At 37.9% G+C, this 21,841-nt stretch overlaps 1 protein-coding gene across 2 annotated transcripts in view; it reads right to left on the reverse strand.

The window, feature by feature from the left end:
- The window catches only part of AFF2 (AF4/FMR2 family member 2), a 3,001,139-nt gene that overhangs the window by 469,187 nt on the left and 2,510,111 nt on the right, over positions 1-21,841 (reverse strand). For both annotated transcript variants that reach the window (XM_044057592.1, XM_044057591.1), the window contains exons 12-13: positions 20,279-20,441; positions 18,860-19,855 (exon numbers count right to left, since the gene is read on the reverse strand). In XM_044057592.1, the coding sequence (XP_043913527.1) occupies positions 18,860-19,855; positions 20,279-20,441 (1,159 nt within the window). The remainder of the gene's footprint in view (positions 1-18,859; positions 19,856-20,278; positions 20,442-21,841) is intronic.

A 21,841-nucleotide genomic window follows, 5' to 3' on the forward strand; every position in this document is an offset into this window, starting at 1 on the left:
TTGCATTAGCATGAATTTTCAGAAGGGTATGAAGTATGAAACTCAAATGCCTGTCATTATTTTCTAACTTCAGTCTTTAATGATTTGCCACAAATTTGCCAGAAAACCACACGTTTATGAAAAATTAACCAAAAATATGAGGCAAAAATCTGGACATTCTACAAAAATCTGTAAAGTTGAGAGGTATGATTAGCACTGAGCAGGTGCTCTGAGTTAATAACAGGAAGAAAAGGAACTAACACTTTTGTGGCAGAGGTTGGCAGCTGCTCACTTGCCCTGTGTTTTCTCTCTGGCAGTTGGAACTTGGAGGGAAATTTAAATGAACTGTTCTGTTCCCTCCATGTTTTATTTGGGTAAGACTAGAGGCACTTACAGACTGTAAGTTACAGTGTTGGATTTAGACTGGTCGCAGGGGCACGCACCTCTCCCTAGCATAGCAAAGCCGGTACTGCAGAGTTGATCCTGAAGATCTCATTCAGCAATTCAGTTGCGAGAGCAGAACACAGTGTTCAAAGAACGTGAAGGTATTTTTTTTCTTAAGCAAGGCTTGAATAAATCTCACCAAAGTGGTACAACTGTCCAGATTTTCACAGTGTGTCCAGATTTTTTGCCTCATATTTTTGGTCTGTTTCTCATAAAGTTGTATTTTTATGGCAAATCACTGAGGACTGAAGTCAGAAAATAATAGCAGATGTTTGAGCTTTAGACTTCATATCCTAATTTCAGAAAATTCATACAAATGCAAAACTTGTTGTTCTATCAACTTTCTAAGTTTGTAAGAGCAATATTTAAAATGTAGTTATTATTATTATTTATTTTATTTATATTTGGTAACCGGGTAGGTGTTCTTATTTTTGGGCCTTTGTTCCCCAATTCTTTGTGGCTTTGTCTAGATTTCTTGCTGTAGTATAGTCTAAGTCTAAGAGGTTGAGAGGTATGTGTGTGTAACAGGGAAGGAGGGAGGGAGGGTGTGTGTGTGTGTGCGGGAGAGACATGGGTGTGTATGTGTGAGAGACAGGGAGAGATGTGTCTGCGTGTGCTTAAATGTAAGAGGTAGGTACATACCCCTCAACTGTTCAGGTTTCTGCAGAATGTCCAAATTTTTGCCCCATATATTTGTCTGTTCCTCATAAAAAGGATCGCAGTTGCTAAATAATGACAGACATTTGAGTTTTAGACTTCATATCTTTAGACAAATGCGTACTAGCACAAATTGTGTTATTCTAGCAATTTTCTAAGTTCATAAGAGCAATGTTTATAATCTGTTCCTATTTATTTTCGGTTTTGTCCAGATTTCTTGCACCAGGAGGTTGAGGTGTGTGTGAGAGTGGAATGCCCTAGTTAGGTTTAGTAGGTGGTTAGTAATTTGCTTAGGCTCAAACCTTGTACCTTGGCTACAGGAATCAACAGCCTGAATCATACCTCAACTACCAAGCTGCATTTTTTGAGGAACTGCATTTCAGGTGTTGAAATTTACTTTCATAATAGCCAGGACTGTTGGTATAGCTTTCACTACAGCACAGGTGGTTGGACTTCAGATATTGGCCCTGGTGTTTTTTTATGTGTTTTCAACATAACTTAGCAATAATCACATAAATATTTAAGAAAAACTCTGACATTTAATAATATTTGGAAGTCCCTTAATGCATTACTCATTCTAGAAATTAATTTGTTTAATTTGTAATCCTTTAAAAATAAAACAAATTTTTAAAATTCAAATGTTGCTTTATTTATATTAATTATTAATTAATATCAGTTTGGGCGGCCACGGTGGTGCAGTGATTAGCATTGCCGCCTCACAGCAAGAGGTTCTCCGGTTCGATCCTCGGCTCGGGTGCCTTCTGTGCGGAGTCTGCATGTCCTCCCTGTGGTCGCGTGGGTTTCCTCCGGGTGCTCCGGTTTCCTCCCACATCCCAAAGACATGCTGCAGGTGGATTGGACACTCTAAATTGGCCCTAGGTGTGCATGTGAGTGTGCCTTCTGTGGAAGGTTGGGCGCCGGGCTGGCAACTCGACACTGTAAAACTCCACTGCCATTCAATGTGCGGACAAGGTGATCCGCTGTGGCGACCCCTAACTGGGAAAAAGCCGAAAGAAGAAGAAGAAGAATTAATTAATATCAGTTTAAAACACAATCTGAAATATAGGGGTCTGTCAAAATATTCCTTTATAAAAGGGGTCCTCCAGCTTGCAAAGTTTTGGAACCACTACTTTAGGGCATTAAACTATTGCAGATGTATTGTAGAAGTTGGATTCTTTCTCTGATTTTTTGCTTTACTGTGTTTTCCTCACTCCTGAACTTTCCCAATGTCATCCTGTCTCTGAGCTGTTTGAGGGACTTACATATGTAAATTTACTAACAAAATTTTATGGAAGAGTGTTACATATATACATAAACTTGCCTGTTACTCTGGCTTTTATGAATTTGAATTTTGGCTGCAAATGTGGAAATCCTCACTTTGTGTACAATAATTACTAGCACGGGGAACACATTTCAACACATTTCACTCTATCTTTTATTTTCTTAGTATCTTATAGTGCTTCAAACTCAGGTGCTCATCTATGTGTGTGCTTTTAGTATTTATCATATTCCTGTACAATCATAAATTGTTCATCATTCTTTTGAAATTCATGAAAGCTGTCTTTTAAATAAGGGTTCCTACAGGCACTGTCTTGTATACTTATCACACACTCACAAATCAAGGTGAATGCTGTCCATTAAAAAGGCTGTTCTATCTCATCAGTGCGTATTCTCTGTGGGCTAAAATGAGTCCTGTAAATTGTAGAATGTTGTAATGAAATCATTAGCATTTTAATTACAAAAGAGGGGAAAAAAATTCTGTTACACAACTGGAGAAGTTACTGATCTTAGTTTTATGAAATATCCTACAACTGAGACAAAGCATTTGCCTATCGTGTGGCTAACAGTGATGGCTGGTCGTACCTTGAGAACAGTGAGTTTTGCCTTCTTCTGCTTTTGTTTATTATTATGTTGTGACAGCAATCTGAAATTAGTTACTGCAGGTGTTTTTTGTAGTGCGTGTGTGTGTGTGTGTGTGTTTGTGCATGTGTATGTATATCTGTGTGTGTATCAATGTGTAGATATGTCTGTCTGTTCATGTATGTGTACAGCAAGCTGCAAATCACATTCAGTTAGCAATGGGAACAATATAATCATGCTGGAATCTCTGTTCTAGAAATAATAGAGCTATTGTCAAAGATAACTTATTTTAGACCCACAACTGTATCTATAATATCTAAAAGAAGGGCCTGAGTTAATGCCTTTGGATGGCTTACCCTCAAATACATAGGCAAATATTTGTGTTGTTGTTGTTGTGTCTTACAGCTTATTCTGGTTAGGGGTCGCCACAGTGGAACTCCGGTCCGCTAATGTTTGGTAGTGAATTTTTATGTGCCGAGTTACCAGCCCTGATGCACAACCTTCAATGAAGGCATGCCCATTCATGCATGCCTCCACACAGAAGACGCTCTAGGTGAGAATCGAACGCGACAACGTCTTGCTGTGAGGCGACAATGCTACCGCAGCACCACAATCCTGGCAAGTAATCGGGTAGCATTTGCTTGTGCAACACCAAAGAGCTAGTTTCTCATATTGTCTGGCTTTACTGCAAAGTCAGTACTCCTGCTTCTTTACTTGAATCATACGGGTGACGGACTTCCATTCCAACTGTTCTGATCTCGCTGCACTGTTAGACTGCACACTTCAGGAGAAGAGAGTCAGACTGTTTTTGTTTTTATACTTCACTCACTGCACTCTCTCTCTAGGAGATGTAAATTACAGTAAGCATATTAAAATAAAGAGGATGTTCATAGGTTCATAGGTAGTTACTAGGCTATCGGCCCTGGGGCCTATATAAGCCTAGCCAAAAAGGTACCCTGGCTTTCATCATCCAAGAAAGTTATTTTCCTGTGCCCCTATCGAGCAGAGCCACAGAGGTGAGTAGGGGGTGTGAGGCAAAATATAAGCATGAGGGTTGCAGAAGGCTAGTTTCCTGGAAAAAATATTGTTTGGTATTTCTTTATGCTGCATTTGTACATAAACATTACTTGTTTGAGTAAACTGTTTAGATGAATTACGCACTTGGTCTGTAATGTCCAAGAAATTACAGCTGGACAATGGACCACTGAGATTTATAATTTTGATAAGACATATTAGAATGGAAATAATTCCTTGTTAAGCATTTCTAGAACACTGTGATACCAAATCTTTGAATTTAATTCACAGTGGAACAACAGTTTATCATGCTATAAACCTTATAAGTCTAACCACTCGTATGGTCAGAGATTCTATCAAAGCAAATCACCAAGGCTGATACATGGCTGTATATAGTTCCACATTACTTCAAATGTGAAGAAAAAGATCCACTTTAATCAGCATAAAACAGGACAAAAAAGATTAGCGCTTTCACAATTTAAGTTGCTTCATCAGATCACACATTTGAAGTCGTGTGGAATTATATACAGTCATGTATCAGCCTTGGTGATTTACTTTGAAATATTTCTCTATTTTTTTGCACTGGGCTGTTAATTGCCAGGGTTTTCCTGCTGTTTGCTATTTGCTTTTTAGTTAGAGATTCTGTTCACTGGTATGGTCAGAGTCTTCAATAAAAAATTAGAAACTCAACTACAACTGATGCCTAATGAAATCATGAACACAAAGTCACTCACTCATTCATTCCTTCTTAGATTATCTACTTAATCCATTTCAGGGTTGCAGGAGATTTGGAGGCTGTTCCTACATTCTGATATTACAAGGCAACAGAAGTTATCCTAGACATGGCAGCAGCCCTTTGCAGGATACCCACTGAGACTTGATCATGTGACACACACACACACACACACACACACACACACACACACACACACACACACACACACACACAATCCATCTGTGACACACACAGTGACGGGTGCACACACACACACACAGGGATACACAGTTGCAACCACTCTGATGCGTGCATGGGCACGTGCACACACGCGCGCACACACACATATATATATACAGTTATACACACAGTGATGTGTGCACACATGCACACGGATAGATAGTGACAACCACAGTGATGTGCAGGTGCACATGCACACACAAAGACACACGCACAGATACACAGTGATACACACAGTGATGTGTGCACACATGCACACGGATACGCAGTGACAACAACAGTGATGCGAAGTTGCGCGGGCACACACACACAGGTGTAGAGTGATAATCACAGTGACACACACACTGACGTGTGCACACGTACACACACACACAGATACACAGTGATGCATGTACACACAGGCACACACAAACACACAGTAACATGTGCACGCACACACACACACACACACACACACACACACACACACACACACACACACACACACACACACACACACACACACACATTACCTGTGCACCATTTAAAAAATTCCAGTTTTCTCTTTCTCTGTACGACATCTTAGAGTTACAGGAGTAAAATGAAATAGCCAATTAAAACCCATACAAATGCATTGATAATTCTCAGACTCTGCACAGAAGGCAACCCAGCTGAAAACTGAACTGGAGAAACAAGTTCTATGGCATGACTAATATGAAAATTTGTTCAAGTGTAATTTGCAAGGAGAGAAAAATGAGGGTGTTAAATGCTGAGATTATTCTATCATACCTCCTTAATTATAAAGCACAATCAGCATGTTATCTTAAAACTGCATTTCAGACAAAATGAAACGTAGCAGGAAACATAAAATAGAAAATGAAAACATTACGCACTTAACACTGATCAGTGTGCACATAGTACATCATTTAATACAATTAGAATGAATTCAATGAAGATCGTAACACTGCAGACACATTTTTTAGTCTTAATATAATTAATATTTTCATGCGTTTGCAAAAATGAGTGTTTGCTACAGACAGCTGAAAAGTGGAACAATAGCAAATGACTCAAATGGCACTTAACTCCTGCTTTTGCATTCCACCAATGCCTTTAACTTGTTTATTGAAATATTAACCTTTGTGGATTATATCAAAAAACAACATGTAAAACAGGTCTGCTGTTACCGAATGATGAACAAAAGCACACATACCATATATTGGGGAAGGTATATGTTTAACCATTGAAAAACATTTCCATTGAATGGCTGAACATTGAACCCTATTCAGTGAATGTTCATTTTTTCGACAGGGAAAGTAACTAGTTAGCCAGCACTCCCTCGTCTCACACATCACAGTATTTCAAACCTACCCACATGGGATGCTTCACCCTCCCTTACCCCGTCAACTATATATACCAACTCCGAGACCACTCTACAGTGGGGAAAAAGGGCAGACGGGGAAGTGTTGGCCAACTAGTTACTTTCACATTTGCTGAAATGAACATTTGCTGAATGAACTTCGATGGGTAGGGTTCGATGTTTAGCAGTTCGATAAAATGTTATTCAGCAGTTAAACATAAACCCATATTGGGGATATTAGTCAAATAACAGGCAAACATAACAAGTAAAAATCACAATGACTAGCACATAACAATACAGCAATAATAAAAACACATAAGTAGGTTCATAAGTAGGTACTAGGCTATAGTAAAACTATAAAATAAAGTATTGTCTTAAAGATCTTATTAAAAATATGTCTTTAGCTTGCATATAAAAGCTTGAACTGTGGCACAGAAACTGTCAGTTTCAGAAGATAGGAGCTACTAAAGATCATAAACATGCAGAAGTAAAACTTCACAGTCAGAATGTCCTGTTGTGCCAGAATGCGATTAGCAAGTGAGAGGCAATGCCTATTCAAATCCTTCAAATAGGCAGGTTCTTGCCTGTACAGGACTGAGTGATTAAATAGTAGCTTCGTACAAGTTGCAGTCATTATAATCTCCCACTGGCCAAGGAAATTATGACCTGTATGATATTCCTGTAGTCTGCAGAATTCTGTACCAAATTTGGAATGCATGGCTCCATCTCGGACAACTCTAACTAAATGGCATTGTTAAAATCTGATCTAGCTGTTGCTGAATGCTGTTGAGCCCATAGTTCTATGCACAATATAGTTGTTTCGGGTCTTGTGCTGAATATAAAAACTGTAATTTAAAATCAGCGAACACCTTGTTGTTAAGCTTCAGCTCCTGATTCTGCATGTCACCCAAGTAATGGACTCTGCAAAGAGATCAGCTCTTATCTTCAATGTTTAGGTAACTGAGATATGAAACATTGATGGACTTGCCAAGTGAACTGTATTTTTACTAACTCTAACTTGTTATTGTAAGCTGTTTTTCAATCCACAATTCCCTAAAGTTAATATTGTAACGTGGTTACATAAGATAAAGGTTAAACAGGGAACAGAGTTTATTTTCTGAGTTATATCCATCCATCCATCCATCCATCCATCCATCCATCCATCCATCCATCACCCCTTTTTCAAAATTTTGCACATGAGATTTTGGTGTCACAACAGTGACAAACATTTAGGGCCAATGTTCACACTACTGGGTGACCAGTCCTGGCCCAGTTATTCTTCCATACCAGACATATGCACGTGCTTGCGCGCGCGCACACACACACATGCATACACTCACAACTATGGCCAATTTGGAATGTCTTTGTAATGTGGGAGGAAAATGGCACACCTGAACAAACTCCACGTGTACACAAGGGAGATGTGCACGATCTGCCACGTGTATACAAGGGAGATGTGCACAATCGGTAGAGAAGGCATCCCAGACTAGTATTGAACTGGAGAACTTAATCCACTTGTATACAAGGGAGACATGCACAATTGGTACAGAAGGCATCCCAGACTAGTATTGAACTGCAGAACTTCTTGCTTTGAGGTGACAATGCCACCCACTGTATCAGTAATTTATAAATAGGACCTCAATTTCCACACTGTAATGCTTAAATAATATGCATAACTCTGGGGACTATTCGTTTACTTATTAGGTATTACCAAAGCCCTCACTTTCTTTTTCATTAATAACTTTAAGTACATTTTGGAAAGACAGTTCCATTCAAGTGGTTGTCCTACATGGAATATTATTATTCCCATCTGATAAAGACCTTTACAGGAAAGGACAGGACATTAGCCTTTATTACTAAAGCAATATAGAGATACAGGAATAATGACTGTGTAAAGTGTTTACTTTGTCAGACTGATGTGATTAGTCTAGTGAGCGGTGAATCTGTGTGGCATTCATTGCAGAGTCACCAGTCACTAAAACATTTTTGGATCTGGAGTGGTCTGGTATACTAGAATTTCACACAATGACTCTGCTAAAGGTGAGATACTATATGTGCTAATGTTTGATTCTGAATTTTGCTCATACATAATCCTCAAGAGTCTAGGAGGCTTAGATAAGGATTTCTTTACAGTGTCAGCTATAACATTATGTCATATTATCTGTTAGGGTTGGGTGCATAGAGTGTGGTGTGTTAGGGCGATGCTCACAAGTTGTATGTTTTTTTTGTAAGAGTGAGACCTCCATATCTCTTAAATATCTGCAACTCTCACAAACAGTTATTGGTGTTTAGTAGGAGTTAATTATCTCTTACTATAAGGCAATTGCTACATTGCTTTAGGATACCTAATGCTATGAGGTTAGTAATAGAGGGGAAACAAGTAGGTTGACCTTCCATATTGATAGTTTTCAGAGAGCTGTAGAGTTTGTCTGAGACAGAGATTTACAATCTATTCAGATAGTTAGCAATTAAGGGATGGATGGTGTAGTTATGTATGTATGTCTATTTAAGTGAATGTGTAACTTGGGTATTTATGCAACTGATAGCACAACTTGAGAACTTTGCTTAACAGTAATGTTGAGTTATATGTATTGTCTGTAGGCTAAGTTACTTAATGTAATGTGACTGGGGGCTGTTACAGGCTACTTTTAAGGTGCTAGTTGTGTGGTTCTGCACTTTGGTCAGTTATGTCCAGCTTGCTGTACCTGTTACATAGCAGGATTCTAATTGTTGATTGGATTTGGATGAAATTGGATACATTAGGTACAGTTACAACTGAAAGTGGAACATTTGAAGCGTGTTTTTGCTCATTCCATTAGCAATCACCTTACCTGTGGAATTTGATGCCTCTGTGGCTTTGTTTTTTCCCAAAATTGGCTGGCTTCAGGCAGGCATTAAAAACACACATTCGGTCTGGTTGATGATGGCAATGGTTTATGTTTTTTTTTTGTCTTATTGTTGTTACTGTTTTATTATTGTAATTGTTTCATATTGCAATGGTGCTTTGGTTATACATTACATTAATAAACTTGAAATTGAAAGTGCCTGCACCTGTGGAGTGCAATTTGTAGCCCTGTTGCACTAAGTGCAGCCCTACAATGATCTAAATGAAAATTAAAGAACCAATGAAAAACAGCTCTAACCAATAGTGTTTGTCTTCCCAAAAATGCAGCAATCAGCCCCAAAAGCATTAGATGATTCTCACAGCTGGCCAAAACTGTCTGCTCTGTGTTTGAAAAGTAACTGGAACATAGTAAAAAATGTATCAGCACTGATAAATGCACAAAACACTTGAAGAGACAGTGAAACCTGTAAAACAAGTTCAATTAATAGAAGTCCCTTCAAATTCAAAGAAAATGCAGTAAAATGTGGAACAATCATAGAACCAACTCAAAGCTGGTTTAAATAGCTGGGTATATCACAGAACCTACTGGAAAACAACGAATCAGTAAAATGCCTTCAATAAATTGCTGCAACCTCAGATACAGAAAAAAGTAAAATGCATAAAAAATTATAGGAGCCACTCAAAACTGTTTTAAATACTAGGCAACTTTAAGTGCAGTAGAATAAATATACTTCCTTATTTATTAGATTCAAAATGAGTCAGCATGCTACTCTGTTTTTTAGCTTGTGCACAGCAGCTCAGCTTCTAAGAGTCTTAGAATAAAACTCTATAGAGGCATTCTCTGTGTTAAAGCTGCGGTGGTGGTGCTGCGGTAGCGTTGTCGCCTCACAGTAAGATGTTGTCCTGTTCGACTCTCAGCTAGAGCATCTTCTGTGTGGAGACATGCGTGAATGGGCGTACCTTCGTTGAAGGTTGTGCGTCAGGGCTGGCAACTCGGCACGTAGAAATCTACTGCCAATCATTAGCGGACCGGAGTTCCGCTGTGGCGACCCCTAACCGGGAAAAGCCGAAAGATACAACAGTGTGAATGCTAATAAGAGTTGCTTCTGTTTTGTTATAGGATAACATTTGCTTAAACTTGTTATATTTATTCCTTAGTCTGTTGCATATTTATATTTTAAATTTAGCTACCCGGTGGTGTGAACTTGGTTCTAGATGATTGCCACTATTGATATGACACCCTGACCCCATGTGCAAAAATGGGAAAAAGGAGATGTGGCTGGATGGATGGCTAGAAAGATACAACTGCATGTTCAAATTTTCACATATTTTCATATCCTCCTTTGTTGTTCCCTTGAGTATGATCTTTATGGAGAAATGCACCATTTATATTGGCTGACTATAATACTGTTTTTCTTTCCGTCATATATTTTCCCTTATAATCTATTTCCCATATCTGATTTTTAGCATCACTATCCTCACATCATGTTTTACATTTTCAGTGAATGTCATGTTTCATTTTGTTTCAGCTTGGTGCCTTTTAAGGAGAGCAATTGAGTGTAAATAGTTTTATAATTGTATTCATATTTACCTTCCTTGTTGGTATTAATCACAATTTTACATTCTGCTATGGTTATATTAATTCTGTTTTGAACCACATTTGGATTTGTGTGGGTCCAGAGCAGTTGAATTTTGCTGCAGTGTTTTTTCCCCCATTGGTCCATTGCTATGGCATTATGCTGCAGAGTTTTAGCTGGACAGTATCTTCCTTGCCTGGGTAGTATATATTTTACCTTCTTGCAACTCAGTTTAGCAACATTTATTATCTTGTAGTTTATCTTGTAACCTTTGAGATATTCAAATTCCTGTTAAGAAGAAACTCTTTTTGCAATTAGCTTTATACAAATGATGTTTTTCCCTGTTAGGACAAGATATGCTCTGACAGCAGTGCATATTAAATAGATTCCCCCTAAGAACCATAAATGACTGGTGCCGAAGCCATGGCCTAAATCTCAATGCCATAAAATGCATTATAATGCCCTTTGGCAAACTGTCAACCCAAGTTAATTAGTCCATTGATTTAATACCCCTAAGAGTCAACCCAGTAGTAAGGGATCTGTGAAAATATGTAGACAGCAACCTGGCCTTTGACCAACACATAGTTAATATAAAAAGAAAATAATTCTGTGTCACCCAACTTATAGGTAAGGGTATAACATCCAGGTCCTAGGAAGTGATAGTACCACTTTATTTGGTTCTTATCAGACCTGTCATTGAATACAATGCCCCCCTTTGGCATATATCCAACCAGACACTTGCAACAGTTGGAATGTCCACAAAGGTTTCTCACGAAGAGAATTCAGGGCATGAATACCCTGTCCTACACTGATCAGCAAAAGGCCCTGCCTCTGTCTCTGCATTTAATGTCCTACAGGCTGCTAAAAGGGGATCATTACCTGACTTACAGGGCTTCCTCAGGCCCAGCACCGGTCAATCTGTTGCACATATGCAAAACAAACAGCACAGAGGTTGTCAATAAGAAAAGTACTATTCTAACATCCCCCATTCAAATCCTTGGTTACCTCCCTACTAACATGCTCTCGCTTCATGTAGATGCCCGTGATACTTGGGACCCAAATGGCTTGGGATGGGTGTTTAGGCTCATAAGGGCACTAGTGGTCATTAGCCTAGTAACAATTAAGAATCTATCAACCTATTAGTGAGTACACAGGATTGTACATTCACAGGAGGATGGCATTGTGAAACCTTGCAATGATATAGGTAGCAAATCTCCCTACCCAGGGATGGGGTTAAGGACTAACACAAACTACTAGGAAATTGGCAATACTGCAAAGTCATGAACATCTGTCCGAATGAGGTCTCTTTCCCAAGGAGATATGATGACCGTCTGCCAATAGAGAATGAATGGGTTCGAGTCCAATAGGGGAAGGTTTGATGGTGAGAAGCAAAGGGGTGAAAGCACCTAGAAAAATAAAAATAACTAATTTGTCCCTGCCTACAATGGAACTAATGAGGTGTGAAATACCTCCATGCATACAGACTAGACAGCAAGCAACTGAGATTAACAGAAACGATTAGAATAAAAGAAATGTTTTAATTTGAACAAGTATGGTTCATTTCACTTGTGAAAAAATAATTAATTTTGTATTTAACTAAATGAGTCTCTGTACTGAATGCTGCAGATCCAGTACTACAGGTAAATTACCTGACTTTGAAGTGTTGCAAGTAGTTTACCTGTAAATCACAAGGGGCTGTAGGGAACTACCGAACATTGGTTAAACAGTGGACAGTGTGAATGAGCCAATCAGCATAATATAAGCAATTCATTTTGTTCCTTCATTTACAAATACAATTACACTGAGTAACTCATTTATTCCAAAAGTGATATCATTAACAAATGTAAAAGTTTAAGTTATTAATTCTTTGGGCTTTGAAAATGTAACACAAAATGACTGATTATAAAATAAGTAAAGCCTTCAAATGCTGGTGTTTATTTTCCCTGTGGGAAAAATATTTCCATTGCATGAAAAATAAGTGTTAATTTTATTGGAGTATTCTCCACTGGAAGCATACACTAAAATGCATATGCACAGAAAGAAATGTACAAAATATATATCAAACCATAAAATACATAAGGGCTATACGTGCTAGAACATATTCACATACTGCATTATTAAATAAACCTGAAATATAGGAAATTTTAGGGGATTTTTTTTTATAATTACTCTAAGACATTCTCGGATGTTTTGGAGAATGGGAATAAGAAGTGGTCCCACTTGCTGAAGGTGGGTGAAAACAGACCACTGAAAGAAGTTTCCAGATACAATGCCATCATTTAAAACAGAGTACAATTTCTTTGTGTGTGTGCGTGCGTGTGTGATGACATTGTATAATAACAATAACCCACTCTGATGTCTGGATAGTTCTCATTTACCCACAGCTGACTTATTTGTTTAATTGTTAGGAAGAAGCTTGTGTAACCCAAACCATACCAGCTGTGGGCAAAATCATTTTTCACACTCACTCACAGATTATTGATTAAATAATACACTCAGTCATAATTAACTTATCAGAGAAGGGCATTTCATTGAATTACTACAATTAATATAAATGATGAAATCTAATTTCTAATGGGGGGGTAGGTCCCTCTGCACACACGTGGCAGCTTTCTCCTCACACCACTGACACTTATAAATATTACTAATCTGAACTCAAAAAACCTCAAAGTGGTGAGATAGCTTTACAGAATACAGGACTGCCCCTTCCCTAATGGTGTGCAGACTCATATTGGTAATATTTAATTGGTAAGGGTGCGGGATACATAACTGTGTCTGTCCCCCTGCAAAAATTAACGAAACGTTGTTCTGTGTTGATGAATAATATGGCATGTCAGTTTGATTACATTGTTTCTGTTAGATTATAGTTTCATAGTTTAATTCATCTGTAAATGGTCTTCATTGACCATAAGCAATGCAGAGTTTATAAGTCCATATTTGTATTTATTATCCCTCCATTTAATTGTCCAACCTTTTTAGAAGATTAACATCCAACAAGAATTTTTTATATAAACATGTATTCCATTCCATAATTTAAGAATCCTTTGAGTTAAACAAAAATCAAACAAATACAAGAGAAAAATGTATATCACATATTTAGGATCATAGTTCCATATGCTAAGATATTATATAGCCTTTATTAAAACAATTGTTTTCTTAAGATCAGAATTGTTTCATGCAATATAGGTTAAGCACGAGCTGTCCCTGATTTAAGACTAGCAAATTTCCCTTTTGGTGCTTGAACTAACCTATGCCATTTGGTGTTAGATTGACCTTATCCATCCCATTGTCAATAATTATATAGTATCCCTAGTGAGAATAACTGAGATCATACCACAGAGAATATGAGGGGATTCATGCATGGGATAAAGCATTTAGGAGCTGCCTCTGTCCATTAGCAGTACAGGGAACAATCTTGGGGTAAATTTTCTGTTTCCCATCCATAGATCCAAGTTGAGCTTGAATATGGTCTGGGATGAGCTTTGTTTTACATGCATGAGGAGTCTGTTTCAGAGCAGTGGTATCATCTGCAAGATATACCTAATACACATGTCCTTCCAAACCATTCTGTTGGTGCTTCAGAAAAGGTTTGGATCCATATACCAAGCATTTCTGATGCCATTTGATTGCTGATATACAGTAAAACCATCAGTATTGGGTTGGAGGATGCCTTGAATGTTAGACAGAGCTTTGAGTTGGTCTATGTAAGACATATTGTTTAGGCCTTGTATCATTTTAGTAAGGTATCTCAGTGGGCATTCCAGTTGTTGCATGTGTCTGGACAGATACTCAATGATTGGCCTAATGAAAGTGGAGTTAAAGGGGACACTGACATTCATAAATCTAGACACAATCTCTTTGTTTATAAGCTGTGTAATACAGAAGGACTTTCTTACAACAATGGAGACATGTTGGTCAAAAGTCAGGTCACTGTCCACATAGGTTCCCAAATCCTGAACAACTAAGCCTATTATTTTGGCACCCATTAGATTCAAGGACTGCACCTAGCTTGCAGTCATCTGCAAATTTATTCAGCCAGAGCCATTTGGTATTGGCTTTTACTTCAGAAAAGAAGATGTCAAACAGGAGACGTCCCAGCAGAGAATTCTGTGAGACTCCACTGGTGACTGGTTTCTTTCTGGAGATAAGTTCTTCCATTTTGATTTCCTCCACTCTATCTGTGATCCATCTGGCAATCCAGCAGGTGATGTAGGGGTTTGTTTCCAGTTTATTTAGCTTTTCCTACTATGCCTGAGTGGGGGATTGTGTCAGAAGCTTTGTCCAGGTTGAGAGGTATGTGATGTCTACCATTTTACCATCATCCATTGCTTTGGTGAACTTTCTAAAAAATTCTATCAGGTTAAGTTAAGCATAACCTGCCCTTGATGAATACAAGCTGAGGCTTGACCAGTGTTCAGAGGTTCCCTTTGTCCTTACCGATTAGTTCCATGATAAGTCTTTCCATGGCTTTTCATATGAGGCTGGTCAGACTTATGGATCTATACTTTGTAATCTTTTTGTAAACCTTTTTTGAACTAGTTCTAAATTTCCTTTGTTAGTGATAGTGAAATTACAGAACAACAAATTATATTCTTTCATAGTTATACTTAAAATCCATGTCAATACAAATAAATGTACTGAGATCCTTATCTTTATCAGGGATTTCCAAAAATCATATCCACTATCCTTATATTAACTTATAAATAATTACCAAAAGTTAAGACTTTTATAATTAAACTGAAGCCCAATGTTCTTAGTCCAATTTTTAATTTAAACTAAATAAGTATTTAAACATTCTACAGTCTCCTGATCACATATTGTGGACGTTACCTCTCAAACATGTTAACAAATCTAAATCTGAAGTTTTTAGTATCCTGAATATCTAGCTGTTTAGCTGACAGACCAATGCTGAAATAAAAATAAATAAAACCGTGTCTATGGTGCAGAGGGACAGTGGGATAGAATCCTGACAGCAGCCCCCCAAAACAAGTTTTACTAGTTGACTTAGACACTAGAGTAGACAGCCAGTGTGGGGTAATGGTTGTCATTAGTAATGAATGTTCAGTGGTTGGGTTGGCTAAATACAGTACTGGAGTTCAGAAATAGATGCGGCTAAAGAGATAAAAAAACAAAAAAAAAAACAGGTTTCTAACTATCCCCAAAACTAAGGCCATGAAGTTCCATCTATAGCTTGCAAGGAGGGAAGGATGAGGAAAAACTGAAAAAGTATCACTCCACAGCATATGATGGCCAGTCCCACTTGACCCCCCTCCCTCATTGTTCCAGACTTATGGCCAGTCTGGATGGGAGAAATTAATGGATCAAAAGAGCAATAACGGTTCCTTATTATGTGATAGAAACCTTAGGTTATCGAACACCTAAAGGTCGATCACTAAATGTCGAAGTCTAAAAATTGTGAACGGCCATTTCCACACAGGGAAACAAGTCATTTGGCCATTATGCGGATTTTGTTCTTTATCCACTGTAGAGTGATCTTGGAGTTGGTATATTTAGTTAGGGGGGTGTGGGGGGCACAGCCTCCCAGATCGGGGGGTGTGGGGGCAAAGCCCCCCACTTCATTTCTGTTTAAAATGTTTTTTTTTTTATTTGGCCAATGGCATTGTTTCCCTATGTGGAAATGTCCATTTTCGATGTTAAGGGTTTGATATTTCAGGATCGACCTTTAGGTGTTCGATAATTTAAGGTTTTGATCATGTAATATAGACCCGCAATAACGGAGGGTTGCATGATAAAGCAATATATGGAATAAAAATAAAATACTCATCTTAGCTTTTATTGGTGACATGGGGGCTTCATGGTAGGATCTCTACTTCGAACTCTCAAGATTTGGGGTTGAGTTTTCTCTGGGTCCTCCATCATCACCACAGGATGATTGGCTATACTATAATTCAATGTTTACATTGCCTTTGTTCTTTTGGCCTTAGTTATGGATGAAATGGGTCAAGAAAGACTAGTTAATATACCCAGGTTAACAAACGAAATTAAAATTAAATTAAAATGATATAACAAGTGAAGTCCTACAGTCATCATTTTGGGTCATATCTTACTCAACTCTTGGAAGAAAGTACCAATTAAGTCAAAATGTAACAAAACTGTTCAAGAATGACATGTAGAATGTAAGGGGTGCAAAAAATAACATCACGCACTGAGCCAGAACTACTGAAGGAGTGAGGTGAATGAAGTAATAATTACCCAAAGCAATACATAAATTGAATATTCATAATCCCACATTGTACTATTCAGTGATATCATACTGGCCTTCACACATAATGTACTTAAGATTCCTCTCTTTCAAAGGTCATTTAGGTTGTAGTATATTTTAATAAACCTATAGAAATTCAAATTTCTTAAAAATTTCATGTAGTGTGCCATACAGCACTTTGGAAACAGACATCTTCCATGAAACAGTGACTCCAAACATTTGTCTTATACATCTGACACACTCTTCAATATAGCATACACAGACATTCTGGAGATGCATGCAGCCCCTGAAAATCACATGTGTTGAGTGCTATTGTTTGAAGGAATTATTTTTAATGTTAGCACATCAAGGACTATGCATGATCTCATGTGCTTTATAAACCAGTGCTGGATGTTCCATGCTATGAACTACGTGACAGTACTCCTTCCTCAGCAAACACACATGCAAGGTAGTCAGACGATGATGTACCTCAGGTTTCCAAATATCAGCCACATCAATAATACGAGTTCAGCATCGCTACTGCTGAACATGTGACAAAGCCCTTGGGTAGTTAGGAGGTTATGGTATAATTTGAGGCCTTCTCAAGTGACAGATGCAACACCCAAACCTTAATTAGTTTCAACAGCAGCAGGACAGAAACCAAACCCTTAAGGATCCTGGGCAAAGATAATTGCAGGCCTCCCATGCATGGACCTCTACTTCCAAGGTTGCACAACCCAAGAGGAACTTTACAAATTTCAATTTACCAGTCCACTATTTGGAGGCAGACTTGATGAACCACTAGATAAGTTGGGTCCCTTAAGAAAGAATTTATTACTATTTTGAAAAAAAAAACTTTCCTATTCAAACACAAATTTTTTAGTTAGGCCTACTATGACCCCACTATAACCCCACTAATGACAATTTAATTGTACTTCTATGAACACATATCTTTATAAACCCAACTTTAGTTATACAGTAGAGAGTCGATTATCCGAATGTCGATTATCAAAAACGTTAATTATCAGAACCAGCGTTCCAAAGTTTTCAAGTAGGAAAAATCATAAAGCCTGAATATATAAACATTATACATATTTGCTTGAGCATGTCTTTTGAACTTGTAGCCAGCTCCTGTGTGAAAAATATTCTTTATCGTCCATTGGAATCAGTGCATGGTTGAAAAGTGTATTCCTGCGTGCAGAAAAAACACAAGATTTTGCATGTTTTTATCCGGTTCAATTATAGGTCCCAGCTTTTTCGGATAATCAACTCTCTACTGTAAAAGAGTTGCAAACCTTTATCTGCATGTCTGGAAGCAGGTAAGAAGTACCTTTTATAAGTTTGAACTGAAATGCACAAGTGAATTGAAGGCACGTTTGTGCCATATGAAAGGTTATTTATCCAACATAGCAGGATAAATCATACCTGTGTTAAGTGTCTCACTGCACACTCTTAAAATTGTGTTTCAAAATGTCTGTGGTTAACAGAACTGCTTCCTCTTGTCTTTGCAAAGATTTATCCAGTTCAGAGACTGCAGGTCTCATATGCAGGAAATACTAGCCATTATAGAGCAATTGTTCATCAAAATAAAAGGCATGAGTGGAAGTATGCAGGGAAAGAGAAAAATCAGTGCTTGGTGTGCACTTTTGTAAAGAAAACAAAGCAAAAAGTAAAACAAAAAGAGCTTTAAATCAGTCTTACAGCCCACTAGACACAAGGACAGTAACCATTATTAATCACTTATAGATTCGATGAGTCAGAAAAAAGGCTGTTCATTATAAAGGTTTTGCAGGAAAAGCAATCATAATATTTATTGTCCATTTCATGTTTTATATACCACATCATAAAACACCTCATAGAATAAAGGAATATATCACTGTCTTAAAACCCTGAGAAATAACCTTTAGTTCATAAAAAATTGTAGATTTATGTCGTGAAAAATAACCTGCCCCTAAAATAAGTTACTTTTTAAATATAAGTAGAACTTTACCTTATGTTTCCATTTAGGTTTGCTGGATGCTTTCTCACCAGTTCTTACTGGGGGCTGGCATCTGTGCTTAGAATTTGTAATCTGAGTATCATCTTTTGTAGAAATAGTCTCATTTGGTTTCTGCCCAGGTATCCTTGACAATAAACTGAGGTCTATTTTTACCCAGAGATATTTAATTTCTTCAAATTCTCTAAGAGGGGAATGGAGTTTCGTCTGTGTCTCTGCAGCTGGTGAAAACAGTAGCTCTTCTGCATCACTGTTGATCTGATCTGTGAAGGAAGTGTTGTTACAAGTTAAGCAACTTACACTAATGTTGTCACTGCTTGAATTTTTGTTTTTTGCAGAGATACCGGCCCCAGTATAAGTAGGGACTAATGTAAGTATTGATACTTTTTCTTCCTCAGAAGCTGTGTCAGAGGATACATCTGTATCTAAAAGCTCACAGGTTTTAGCAATATTTTTGCTAGGTCCTCTGTGTTTCCTTTTGTCAGAAATGGTCCCTGCAGTAGTCCATACTTTCGGTGGAAGAGTTTTACAAGTACTTCCCTTCAGCCATACTTTGGATGCATCCCCCGATGTCCGTACTTCTGTTTCACTGGAGGGACTGCTTGAAGCATTTGGTTTGGGCCAGACATACTCATCAATACCAGATATCCTTTCTACTTTTTTAGGTTGCTTGCTTACAGTACTACATTGTGTTGTCACCTCATCATGACTGGGTGATGTCTGCTTCATGCATTTGGTTTCCTGGATTTTCTGGGTAAGCCTTGGCTTGGTTTTATCCTTTATGGGACTGACTGGCAATATTTCTTTGGAGTCTGACTGGAGAAAATTATCATTGACTACAACTTTGTTGTGCAAGCTAGTATCTTGTCTACTTTCAGACTGCAGGGCACTATGGGTATGATCTTCACCATGTCTATTAATAGTTGACTTATGTGAAGTGACTTTGTTTAGCCATTTATCGAGCTGCCAGTTGTTTGTGGGTGGCTCTGGCTGAAAATCAGAAAAATCTGTGAAAAACTGGGAAATTACATTTATACATGAATTTTCAGTCAAAAAGTATATAGACACGAGATAGATTCTTGATTAAAGTAGAGCTGTTTCCATACACATTCAAATGATTTATTAAGACAGTGAAGTTTGTAGAATCACTTATGTGATTTTGATGTTCTTGCATTCTAAACTAAGCAAACAAGTTCAAGCTATAAATATTCATGCTGTACATTACAGGAAGACAGAAATCATAACACCTCAAATGAACTGAGGGGGACTTGAAAAAACTCTTAGTATTTTAAGTAGATTGTGACACTACATTTGTATTGAAGGCATGGCATGTACAATGTGTTAATTTTAGGTATAGAGAAAAATACAAATCTGTCTTACCATCCTCTCGTGAAAAACATAAAGTAGTCTTACTTCAGGGGTTGCGCCATGAGATTTTCCATTGCATGCACTGTCACTGGAGCTGGTCTCACTGTCAGAATCGGATCCTGATGTAGTCTCCGAGTCACTGGAGCTGCCCCGGCCCACACTGGAGTGTACTGATTCTACACCAGGTGCTACTTGTACTGGCAGACAGCTAAAATACAAATTAATTTGTTAGCCTTTGTGGTTTTCATTTCCTAGAATAACCAATTACTTGTAATGCCTGGGTACATACAGTAAGATGCTGCTTCTTAAGTTAGATATATCTTCAGTGGTGCCATAAATCTGTGTAATACAAACAATATTTGCAGTAATAATGTTCAATTATTTATAAATTTACTAGATCTGTATGTACAAGTAAATTCATATATCAGTTATGGAGACAACACAATGACAAATGATGCCACTCCATGGCTATGGTCATTGAGTATTGACCAGTAAACTGCTCAGTTCACCTATAACTCCAGATAGACCAACATTCCATTCAGACCTCATGCAGTCCCAAATATATTCATCCATCTGATCCTGTCAAGCTGCATCCACTACTTGGAAAATAGGCTGAAAGAGTAGGTCATGTCCTTTGATTCCTAAACTGTTACTCCATAAGAAGATTCCTGGGTCATCAGTGCTTATTATGATTCCTGCCATTCCCTGTAATTAAGGCACAGTCCGTTGTATTATAAATTAGTTATTACCACACTGTTTTCCTCCTCTGTTTGCCATTATATTTTTCTTACTTCACAGCACCTAACCACTTCAGTATGATCATATTATTATTATTAAGCAGTAAGATATATCAGAATATGCAGTGTACGTTTGTTGCTATTTAACATTTTTATTCAATGTTTTCTCATCCACAAAGAGTACTTTTTTACTCCTTTAAAAGATTCAACTATTTTGATATAACTCCAAACTATCACTGGGAGATAAAATGTCCATATAATTTTAAAACATATTTTATTTATTTATTTGTCTGCTAACTGGGTATGTGAACCGATCATGGGACCCTTGTCAGCCACAATTTGGGCCGGTGACATCATCATCATCTTCATTGTCATCAACCCCCCTTTTTGTCATTTTCTACATGGCGCTGAGGTGTCATGTCACTTTTTGCCATTTCCCTTGATTCAATGCCAGTGTTCTTCAACAGTCATATCTGAACATCTCAGGTCTTCTCTCACACAATACATCCATCTCTTTGCTGGATGCCCTCATTTCCTTTTGCTTTCTTCCTGTCTGTCCCAAATCTTTTTTACCACATTGTCTTCTGCTTTTCTACACATGTGCCTAAACCGCTGTAATCTGTTCTCTTTGACTTTCTCTGCAATTGAAACTATTTTGCTCCTACCCTGATGTCCTTATTTCTTCATATCGCTTATAGTGTTTCCTACTACCCATCTCAGGCATTTCATCTCAACCACCTCTAGCTTCCTTAACTGCTCTGCCTTTACTGCCCAGGTTTCCATACCATGCAGAAGTGCTGGTCACACCACTGCTTTGTAGACCTTCCTTTTTAGTTTTTTTTTGCATTTTTCTGTCATACACTACCTCCAA

The sequence above is a fragment of the Protopterus annectens genome, chromosome 15.part0 (genome assembly GCF_019279795.1).
Source record: "Protopterus annectens isolate FY-2018-M chromosome 15.part0, PAN1.0, whole genome shotgun sequence".
NCBI lineage: Eukaryota > Metazoa > Chordata > Ceratodontiformes > Protopteridae > Protopterus > Protopterus annectens.